Raw genomic sequence first — 12,106 nt, forward strand, 5'->3', positions numbered from 1 at the left:
ATATTTTTTTCTAAAGTTGTATCTATTACAATAATAATGTGTGGTTGTCACAAAATCCCACTGCACACCTGAACTTGTGCCTCAGCAGTCAGCACACTGTTTGGGAACCAATCCAGCACAGTATATAGCAATGAGGTGCTGCATAGGTAGTTATATGTACATTTTCACTTTCTCACCTCCACCTTCTCAGCGCAGACAGGATATGCATGATCCATTGGCACCTCACACTCCTCATGGGGGCCTTCTGCATGAGATATCAACCGTATATCACATGGCCATTTTGAATGCATAATTATCCTACGAACCTGGCTTTGCTAACAACAAGCACATTGTGAAGTTAGCTCAATGCGGGTAATGAACAACATTGGATAATAACGGCAATATATAATCTCTTGGCTGAAGTGTGCACAGTGAATAGCAGCCATGTATAGTGTTGCCATGCATAAAGGAAGCCGGAGACTAAAGGTACTAGTGTTCTCGGAGGCCCCTTCCAGTAAGCCCCCCCACCCTCTCCAGCCAATGTCAATCAACTGGAATGAACTTTCACACGCGCGCACACACACACACACACACACACACACACACACACACACACACACACACACACACACACACACACACACACACACACACACACACCTGACCCACCTGCCTCCTACCAAACATTCTCCTTTACAATGCTAGCTGCTGCCAAAACACACAGTTCTTAACTGTGTAAAACAACCTAGTAAAAGAGAGAGAGGGGGAGAGAGAGCGAGAGAGGAAGAGAGAGAGAGAGAGAAGACAAGAGAACTCGTATTAACAGCCAAGGTGCGAAGGCCTGAAAACAGTGATATGCTGTAGAGAGACTTAGAGAGAGAGAGAGGGGGGGGGGATGGGGGGAGAGCACTCCGTTTGAGAAAACAGGGGAACGAGTCGACAAGCTGGTGAAAGGACTCCTGGGTAATTCAATCGTGGTTTATGGGTGTGAGGTAATGTGAGGGAAGAAGGGTGAGGGGTGCTCACGGGGGAGGAGTGTGTGTGTGTGCAAGTGAGTGCGTGTGCTGCTTCTGTGTATGAGGGAGTCTGTGTATATTTAGGAGTGCTTTCAGATTTAGAAAATGTGTGCGTCGGCTCAAACGCGAGAACGGGGTGTCTGTGTGGCCCGGTGCTTTATGAATCCCCTTATTCAGTGTCGAGTACATACACTCCCAAAAACTCTCTGTCTTTCTCTCTCTGCCTCTCTCTGCCCTTCCTCTCGTCCTCGCCTCCCCTCGTGTGTGTCAACCCCGCCCCCCCCTCGCGTGCCAGCCAGGGTGAGTAACCCCATCTGACACCTCTCTGGAGGGCCGTTGCAGGGACATAAACTTTTTCCTCCCCGTGGTCAGTCGAGCCGCGCCGGCTCCGTGGGACCTGTTAAACCCCCTCCCCCCCTACATTCAAGGACTCCATCCCCCAGAACCACCTGCACTCAACTGGCCTTCGACCCCTCCGTTCACACCCTCCATCATCACAGCTTGTTAATTTCTCTGTGTGGTTAACCTCTAGCGTGACCATGAACCATACATTTGACTAGGGAGGGGAGTCTATCACACCGACCACCACAGATGGCCCGGTAATGAACTTTGCGACCAGTAGGGAGGGGGGAGGGATTTGGTTCAGTGCTCATGCCAAAATGCTACATTATGGAAGTATTAACCACTTAAGCCCTTTTTCAAAAATAAAACAGCGATCTACAAGCTAATGCATCGCGATTTTGCGCCCAAAATAGGGATACCGGTTGAAAGTGGTTAATCCAGACCTCTCTGTTGTACATTTTGTCAACAAGAGGGGGGGGGGCAGGTATAATACATTTTGTCATCAGCTTTTCAGATGGCTGAACGTCTTTGCACTTTAAAGGAGTAGTTCACCCCAAAAATTACTTATTTATTATTTATTATTATTATTTTCTATCAATTACACACCATGAAGCATTGAATTCATGGAGATTTTTTTGTTTTTGTTGCATTTCTAAACCAATAATGTGATTACCGGCGGAAAGATGCTAATGTATCCGGTAGGAGACTCAAAGGAGTGTCTTTGAGTCTCCTACCTGAAACACCCGGTCATCAAATTATTGGCTCAGGCATGCGTCAAAAAGAAAAAAATCTCCATGAATTCAAGGCTTCATGGGGTGTGTAATTGATAGAAAATAAGTAATTTTTTGGGTGAACTACTCCTTTAAAGTGCAAAGATGTTCAGCCATCTGAAAAGCTGATGACAAAATGTATTATACCTGCCCCCCCCCCCCCCCCTCATTTTTCTGGTGAACTATTTCTTTAAAGAATTAAAGGGGTTGTCGGGTAATTCTCAGATAGTGCATTTGTGATGTGCGTTTTGGTCTTACCTGCTTGTGTTCTGGGTTCATCATGTGCTGGTTCCGGTGTTTGAATCTGAGGATGATGACGGTGGAACTGCTCTAGTTTCTCGGACATTCTCCTCAGTTCCCTCTCTACTGACCGCACTATGCCTCTGTGGTCCTGTTTGAGACTGATGTGACACACGCACACGCGCACACACACACACACACACACACACACACACACACACACACACACACACACACACACACACACACACACACACACACACACACACACAGATACAAAACATGTGTATTTTAAACACCCAAACCCCACCACTCCGTATTGTGAGGAAAGCTTTTGCAGAAAATATCATATCGACAAGCTCATAATGCGTGGCGCTTGTCGATATGATATTTTCAGCCAAAGCTTTCTCCACAATAACAGAAAACAGAAAAGACACTAGTATAGAGCCCTGGGGGACTCAACCATATGGGGTTTAAGTGGTTAACGCCATTGGGTTGGATTCCCCGCCACAGGTATGAAGTAAGAGTGAAATGCTGTCCGTGCGTGCGTGCGTGCGTGCGTGCGTGCGTGCGTGCGTGCGTGCGTGCGTGCGTGCGTGCGTGCGTGCGTGCGTGCGTGCGTGCGTGCGTGCGTGCGTGCGTGCGTGCGTGCGTGCGTCTACCTCTGCAGTATTAGACTGATGTCATCTCCAGCAGGCTGCGGAGCCTCTCTCTCCCTGGTCAGCCTCTGTACCTGAGAGCTCAGAGCTTCCAGCCGCAGGGACACCCGTCTCATGCTGCGGCCACGTTGACCTGCAGCTGAATAGGACACAACACACCACAAATCACATCATTGATGGGGATTCCAAGGTCATGGAAACAACAGCTTTTCTCTTCCTGGAAAGTTATAGCGTTCTGAAATAAAATACTTTCATGCATTAATAAACATATTTTAAAAGTTAGACATTTTGTTTGAAATGACCAAACCTGCCTACCAATGATGTCACTGGTAGGCAGGTTTCTGAACCGACAGTATAATTTGGAATGGCTATGCAACTCTCTCTCTCTGTATATATATGATACATACTGTATAGCCTTGTGTGTGTGTGTGTGTGTGTGTGTGTGTGTGTGTGTGTGTGTGTGTGTGTGTGTGTGTGTGTGTGTGTGTGTGTGTGTGTGTGTGTGTGTGTGTGTGTGTGTGTGTGTGTGTGTGTGTGTGTGTGTGTGTGTACTTACACACACACACAATACATGTAATAAGACTGTAATCTTTGTGTCACGGCAAGTTAATGTCATAATGCCATACTGGTACATTATCATATTATGTCCTTTCATAATGTTTCTGATTCTACAGAATACCGTACATACAGTGCATTATGTCACTGCAAATCCTTTCCTCTGGGAGCAAATGTTGTTCCCTATATCGTCAAGGCAGGGTTATGTAATGCTATTTATTTAGGTTGAGCTGATAGAAGTAAAAACCTTGATTATGGTTATGTGTGTTTTCCATATTACATTCATGGAGTAATGACATCCAATCATTTTTATAGGCTTAAAATTTCCAGAAAGACTATTTTAGGACAGATAAAGACAGTAATGACTCATAACTTCTGACAAGCAAATATTGTTGGAAGGGTAACTGGAGCTTTGCGAGTAATTACAGTCGTCTCGCATTGCTTTGCGGTCTGAGAGGGCCGACCCGTATGCACACAAACATGCACACACGTCACGTACACACACACACACACACACACACACACATCTACGTTAATGTTTATACAGACGCCTTAAAGGGTACGCGTAGCCCTCAGCTCAACTTGATGACATCATGGCTTGCTGGCTGCTGTAGTGTCGCTTTGAGGTCATGTTTCAGCACACGTTCTCGTCCCAAACCTTGCCCTGTCATGTTATTCACTCATGCTTCCTGTACACCACTCATTTTCTTGCCTTTGTTTTGCACAATAAAACATTATTGCATTAAGAAGAAAAAAACAATTAATCGATTTCTCTTGTATTTTTTTTAAATTAACAGCTTTGGAATTGGAGTGTCTTTCAACTTACAACTTTTAGGATAATCTGCATAATGACTTAAATGTGTAAAATGCTGGAAATGGAGAGGTAGATTTTTGAGACACACCTGCAGCCAATAATCTAATCCCCCCCCCCCCCCCACGCACACACACACACACACACACACACACACACACACACACACACACACACACACACACACATGTCACTTGTCTGTTTGCTCAGCTGACAGGGTGTGTGTCAGTACTGAGCAGCCCCAGGGGTGCATTGTGCACAGAGGTAGTGATGGATGGATCTCTAGGCAAACAGATGAGGTGGGTTCCCAGTAAAAAATATCTTCAAGTGGGATGTGTGATGTGTGGTGACTGGATGACTAAACCATACCAGAGCTATAATCTGTGTGTGTGCGTGTGTGCGTGCGTGCGTGCGTGCGTCAGTGCGTGCGTGCGTGCGTGAGTGTGTGCGCGCGCGCGTGCGTGTCGTCTGCGCGAGCATGTACGTGTTTGTGGCCTCCTCTTTCCTTCTATAGGCGTTTTAATGTGTTATCTTAAGTACACTGATGCTAGGCCACCATAGAAGTCATAGCAACAATATTGAATAACATCATTACAGTACTCTTTAACATTTGTGTTTTTTAGGCCTCTGGTAGTTTTGCTTATGTGAGAATTTGCCACAGGGACACATGAGGAAACAAATGACAATTTTGTTTAAGTGTTACTGGATGAGGCCTTTGATTTTTGATCATTTTTATGTGCTTAACATTTGGCAGTAAATTTGAACCAGGGCGATCTGTTGTGGGTGAACACAGCTTCCCTGGGTTGGGTTTATTTTCCGACATGACCTCAGGACTATGGGTAGTTGTTTGTACACAACCCGTGGTGGGTCCCCGAAAGTGCAGAACAATTGTGGGTCTGTGGCTGAGATGCACCGGTGGTTTTGATTGTCTATTCAAAAATTTTCCTCGTATTGAGGAGGCAGTGGATGGAATTGTTTAGGTTAAAATCATTTTTTCCCTGGTTCCATTCTGAAACTGTTCTCATGCGTGGGTAACCACTGTATCTGATTCTTTCACAGGGTTGTCCGTTTGTTTGTGAAACATCACTTTGTGTGCTGCTAATCCACTCAATACGATTATATACGGACACTATTTTTTTCAAGGGTGGGAAATATTTTTGTGCCATGATGAGCTCTTGCAGTGGTGGAAAGTAACTAAGTACATTTACTTAAGTACCGTACTTAAGTACAATTTTGAGGTATTTGTACTTTACTTGAGTGTTTCCCATTTCCAATACTTTTACTTCTACTCCACTACATCTCAGAGGCAAATATTGTACTTTTACTCCACTACAATTATTTGAAAACTTTAGTTACTAGTTACTTTTCAGATATAAATTATGATATTATAAAACATTCATTAACCACTTTAGCCCTGTTTTATACATAGGCTATTTGAAAATAGCAGATCTACAAGCTCACAACGCGTCGCGTCGCGACGCGTTGTGAGCTTGTAGATCGGCTATTTTCAAATATTTTAGTACTTTTACTTTTGGTACTTTAAGTACATTTTGTTACCAATACTTTTGTACTTTTACTCAAGTCAATTTTTAATTCTGGACTCTTACTTGTAAAAGTGTATTTCTATATTGCAGTATTGGTACTTTTACTTAAGTAAAAAATTGGAGTAGCCTACTTTTTCCACCATTGATATTGGGTTACTCAAATGACACATATAATAATAGCTGAGTATGCAATGGATTGTTCTGATAATATAAATCATAATAACATGATTTACTATGTAGACGAAGATGATACCATCGTTCACAAATTCCAAATGATGTACACTAGCCTTCTCTCATACCAATACTCACTTGGGGGCGTGTAAACAAGATCCATCAGGTATTAATAACTTAAAACTAAAACATTTCACAATATTGAAGGAGGGTTTTCTGGGTCTGCTTTGTTGTTTGTTGTTTATTTTATCCATTGCCTGACAATGGCATGTGCAGCAGAAATTCCAGGACAACCATGGCGCCGGGATATGCTAATTTGTTCATAGCGATGTATTAAAAAAAAAGACAGATTCTTTACAAAATAATCCTCTGCAGGAGGTATGTTGACAATATGTTCTCGCTCTAACCTTGGAGGTTAAATGCCCCCTTTAGGAAAACAGTTTGGCTAGACAATTGATTTGAACATGGCATATCTTGGCCACAAACCCACAACTGTCAGGCATGCTCAAGGACCCACCGCGAGTTGTGTACAAACCTCCAGCCAGCCATGGGGGCAGACAGCTGTCAGATCAGGTCTAGCCCCCTAAAGGCACAATACATTTCTGGAAAACATATGAAACGATGGAAACTCTTCTGGTATTCTTAGATGCACACAGTGAAGTGCTCAGTGCTGAATTATAGGCAGGACCTAAAGACAGATTTTTTAATTTTCGTCATCATTTGTTTTGGGATCAACATTATGATCATGTGTAGTGATGCTGCATGTCTATGGATATAAGGAAGAAACCTTTTAGTTTGACCAGGGCCGGACTGGGACCGGAATTCAGCCCTGGCATTTTGGTCCGAACCGGCCCACCACCCCCCGGGCCGTTTTGTCAACGGGGGGGGGGGGGGGGGGGGCGGGAGTTTCAATGTTTCAGACCAGTCCTGCACATGAACTCTGCAGCCGCACTAAGGCGCGACCCGGAAATGACCGTAATAATCCTAAAACGGGAGCAAAAATATATAAAAAAAAAAAAGAAATGGCCCAGTGGCCCACCGGGCATTTGCCCACGGTACGCCAAATGGCCAGTCCGCCGCTGAGTTTGACACAACAAAGACCCAGTTTCAGTTTCCACAATGCATACGGAAATGGCCTGTTTAGCATGTCTCCTACTTATATGGTGATGAACCTTTTGACCAAGCTGAAACTATAAATAAATAAATGAATACATAAATAAATACATACATTAATATACTATGTAACTATGTATGTACATGTATGTATACATGTATATATTATACTTTGTGTATATGTACAGTAGTGCGTGTGTGCGTGTGCGTGTGCGTGTGCGTGTGTGTGTGTGTGTGTGTGTGTGTTATATTGGTATTAAATATTGTTGTTTTTGTGTGTTGTTCATGTATGTTGTCGTACCTTGTTCTTCAGGTGCGCTTCCAACACGCTCATTGCTGGTCATCTCAGGAGGGACCCAGAGACTCTGCAACAGTAGGCCGAAAACTGACACACACAGACACAGCAGCAGGCAACCACTGGAGGGGGCACAACAAAACACACACACACACACACACACACACACACACACACACACACATACGCACTCAGGCATGCACGAGCGCACACATACGCGTGCACAGACACGTACGCAGGTGGCACACACACACACACACACACACACACACACATACACACACACACACACACACACACACACACACACACACACACACACACACACACACACACACACACACACACACACACACACACACACACACACACACACACACACACACACGTTGATTTTGGGGACATTGAATTGATTTACATTCATTCCATCCCTTTACCCTAACCACAACCATATCTGATCTAACCATAAATCATCATAACACATAAATGCGTTGCATAACCCAAACCCTAACGTTTTGAAACTGCAGTTCAAATGAAGTCGGGGACACCAACTTTACCACATACGATTTACAATTCAGGCACATGACATGGCAGAAACTGTCATGCAGAGAAACTTTCAGTGCAAGTGCCGTGCGATATATTGGAGTAAGTGACATGAACCCTGGTCAACAAATGACAGGGTAAAATGTCAAGTAAACAAAGAAAATTATTAAAACTTCTCATCTCCCAGATCAGAATTGAAATTAAGTCTTAAAACTACTTGTCACATCATCTAGTCAGTTGTGCGTATCATAAATTGCACATTTTCAATCTTTTGAAAAAGCAATCACATGCTTTGGCACATTTATGCTAATGATTATGTACAATTGTCTGCTGTTTCGTACATTATCCATTTCTTGTGTCATAATGATCAAAATGTACTATACTGTTTCTCTGTTAAATAGTCTTACCCCCCAAAAAATTTAGGCATTAGTTCTTTGCAAGATATTGGACAGGATGTGTTGCCAGTTTATTTCTTGGCAATCTGTGTTGTACTGTGTACTGTGTCACTGTATTTTTTAACAGTAGTTACTCCATGTGTCTCTTAGGGAAAAAAAACGTTGCATGCTGCCAGTAGGTCTCAGAAGTACCACTATTTTCACCCCCATTTCACCAAGTGAAAGGAGCTGTAATCTTGCTGAAACCTTGGCCAAATGCAGAGTCATACATCATAGATTTGTCATGTCATGACTGATGTCACATGCTGGACACATGTCATCAATCATTGTCATCAAAACCTTAGTCATTGTTTACATTTGAAAACACAGAATACTCTGTTATAAACATGGCCAAGCATTTTGACTATCTTGTTTGTAGACAATGACACAAGAACTTGTCTTTCTGACGGCAATTACATGTTCAATGACATAAATATTTACTCTTGAGAGAAAAACTAAGGATTTTGAGCAAGTTGTGGGGTTTTGTAAGTAATCCATTGTGTGGTGCTGTTTGTACGAATTGTTTTGAGAATACACTTGCTGTTTTGCAAATGTTGAGGATGATTTGAGAAATGTACCAAAGCAACTGAGAAGTGCTAAAGTAACTAGAATACCAGGTAAACATCATCTGTGATCAAGCAAACGGTATTATGTCTTTCTAAATAACATTACATAATTATGTGAACAATCAACCAACATCTCCATAGTATAACAAGCATGTATATAAAAAAATATATGTCCCTAATCAACAGGTTTGATGTTTTTCCCACATTATCAGGAACGCACACACGCACGCACGCATGCGCGCACACTCAATCACTCACTCACTCACTCTCTCACAGTAATCTGCTTGAATACAACAGCAAACAACCAGCGCAAGGGATAAAATCGAATTCCTGTAAATGCCATTTGTTTTATATATCCCTGATGTTCAATAAAAAAGACCTTTGAAAGCCAAAGTCTAACTATTTTAAATGAACCACTGAAAATACAGAAACTGCACAATGGAATAAACAACTGCGGCTCAATTGTATTGTCTCTCTCCATATTTGTATAATACATTACAGCCAACCCTCCAACCCTCCTCTGAACGTACTGTGTAATGTGTACTGCGTAGTGTGCAGTGGTGGAAAGTAACTAAGTACATGTACTTAAGTACCGTACTTAAGTACAATTTTGAGATATTTGTACTTTACTTGAGTATTTCCAATTTCCAATACTTTTACTTCTACTCCACTACATCTCAGAGGCAAATATTGTACTTTTACTCCACTACAATTATTTGAAAACTTTAGTTAGTAGTTACTTTTCAGATATAAATTATGATATTATGAAACATACTGTACATTTACCACTTTAGCCCTATTTTATACCTAGGCTATTTGAAAATAGCCGTTCTACAAGCTCGCATTGCGACACGTTGTGAGCTTGTAGATCTGCTATTTTCAAACATTTTAGTACTTTTACTTTTGGTACGTTAAAGGGCAAGACCACTTTGGTAGAGGTTTGGGTTATGTAGTTACCTTGCCATGAAGTAACTCCAAAGGTGGACAAGAAATGGAAAATGATTGCTCCATTAATTAGAAATTGATAATAAAAAATATGCTCCCCATTGACTTACATTGTACACTGAAACAGCTCTCAAAGTCACTCTTTTAGCACGTAAACGAACACAAACTAAGCTGATTCAGACAATATAGAACATCACCAAACCCAGTACTGTTTATATTTTTAATAAAAATGTCAACTTCCTGATGATTTTACTATTTGAAGATCCGGATCCGGATCCGCCGATCCAGTCCAGGTTTTCTTTCTAATAAAAATAGCTAAATCAACAGTAAGTTAAATTTTTTATAAAAAAAAAAAACAGTACTGGGTTTGGTGATGTTCTATATTGTCTGAATCGACTTTGTTTACATTTGTTTACATGCTAAAAGAGCGACTTTGAGAGCTGTTTTACTGTACAATGTAAGTCAATGGGGAGCATATTTTGAATTATCAATTTCTAATCAATGCAGCAATTATTTTTTTATTTCTTGTCCACCTTTGGAGTTACATCATGGCGAGGTAACTACACAACCCAAACCTCTACCAAAGTGGTCTTGCCCTTTAAGTATATTTTCATACCAATACTTTTGTACTTTTAAGTACATTTTGAATTCCGGACTTTTACTACTAACAGATTACTTTTACATTGCAGTATTGATACTTTTACTCAAGTGAAACAGTTGAGAACTTTTCCCAACACTGACTGCGTAGTGTGGTACAGACTCAAAACACCAAACAATGCTGAGTCAATAAAACTAAAAATCCCCCCAATAAAGCCACTCTGCTTTACGTCAAGTGCATTGAGAGAAGGGAGACAAAATTCTTCCATGACCTCAAATTAAGACCTCAGTGTGTCAAAAGAAACATCTGAAGAGTGATGTGCCATTGTGGCGTGTGTTCATTTGACTCGCTGGTCCAATGGGCTCCCAGCTCTAGTTTTACTGGGGCAGAGAGAGCAATGTAGAAGCGTTTCATCCGACCAGTCAACCCAGAAACCATGGTCCAAAGAAACATAGGGAATCCAAGCTAAACACATGCTAATACGCATGCATAATATATGCGTGTGCGTGTGTGCAGAATAGTATGAATGCACGCTCGCACACACACAGTTGTCCAACTCCCTATAAAGTTTTTTGATTCAGCTCTATACCCTTCAATTCTCTTGCTAAAAGATGTGGTTAACTTCATCGCGTCAGATGAAAGAACTTTGTGTTGGGTTGTTCAGAATATATGAGGAAATAAAATGGTTGTGAGCTGCTCAGGGAGACATTTTTATAAGATTTACATGAAAAGTGGTAGTTTATGTAGATGATGTCATGTAACTTCTTTATACATTCCTTCCTGTTCCTTGTTTTATATCTGTGTGAGATTTATTTTTGTTTTATTAACTGTTCTGTAATGTTTCATATGATCAAAGCTGTTTTTTTTTGTCTTTCGGTGCAAGTCCAAGTCAGGTCTCAAGTCATTTAAGACCAAAGTCAAGCAATGCTTTTTGTGACTTGACTTGAGTTTTCTCAAGGCTACAGTTTATCCCCATAATTCAATGTCCACATGCGCAAAGATGGGACCTGTGAGAGTGATATATTTAAAATTGCATTGTTTGCTCTCTGTTAGCAATAACAAGCAGATTATCCATCAGTGCAGACTGCAGAGATGTGAATACGGTGATGTCACATGCACCAATTAAGCGAATGAAACAAGATGCAGTATACTCGTTTCTTTTTACTTCCTGTTCCCCAATTCAGGATTTGAGGCTAATGAGTATTTAAGTCTTACCTGCGCAGCCGCAGTGCAACACGCATGGCCTCAGTTTGTAAGTGCTGAGTGTGACTGTCAAGAGATGAACACTGCAGCTATCTGTAAGTAAAACAAATACATTGTGCATAAATATAAGTACATGGACAGACTTCCACTCACACTGTTTAGTGTGAGTGGAAGTCATTTCACTTCAGTCTTTGGGTATGAAAATGAATAATGAGCAGTTGTTTCTCTCTTTCCTATGAATGGCAGGTCAGATTTTCCAGCTCAGACGAGCCAGAATAATTTGTTAGGCATAAATAGTGTGCAATAATTCTCTGGTATAATT

The 12,106-nt window shown here is 41.6% G+C and overlaps 1 protein-coding gene across 1 annotated transcript in view; it reads right to left on the reverse strand.

Annotated features, from left to right (window-relative positions):
* Positions 1-11,822, reverse strand: part of LOC308105071 (alpha-1,6-mannosylglycoprotein 6-beta-N-acetylglucosaminyltransferase B-like) — a gene marked incomplete at both ends in the record, with an annotated part of 32,150 nt that extends 20,328 nt beyond the window's left edge. Inside the window, 5 exons of the mRNA XM_080455704.1 lie at positions 177-244; positions 2,366-2,508; positions 3,010-3,145; positions 7,502-7,617; positions 11,797-11,822. Coding sequence (XP_080311830.1) covers positions 177-244; positions 2,366-2,508; positions 3,010-3,145; positions 7,502-7,617; positions 11,797-11,822 — 489 coding nt within the window. The remainder of the gene's footprint in view (positions 1-176; positions 245-2,365; positions 2,509-3,009; positions 3,146-7,501; positions 7,618-11,796) is intronic.
* Positions 11,823-12,106: the final 284 nt, after the last annotated feature.

Source organism: Gymnoscopelus braueri, assembly GCF_963280865.1.
Source record: "Gymnoscopelus braueri genome assembly, chromosome: 17".
Lineage (NCBI taxonomy): Eukaryota > Metazoa > Chordata > Actinopteri > Myctophiformes > Myctophidae > Gymnoscopelus > Gymnoscopelus braueri.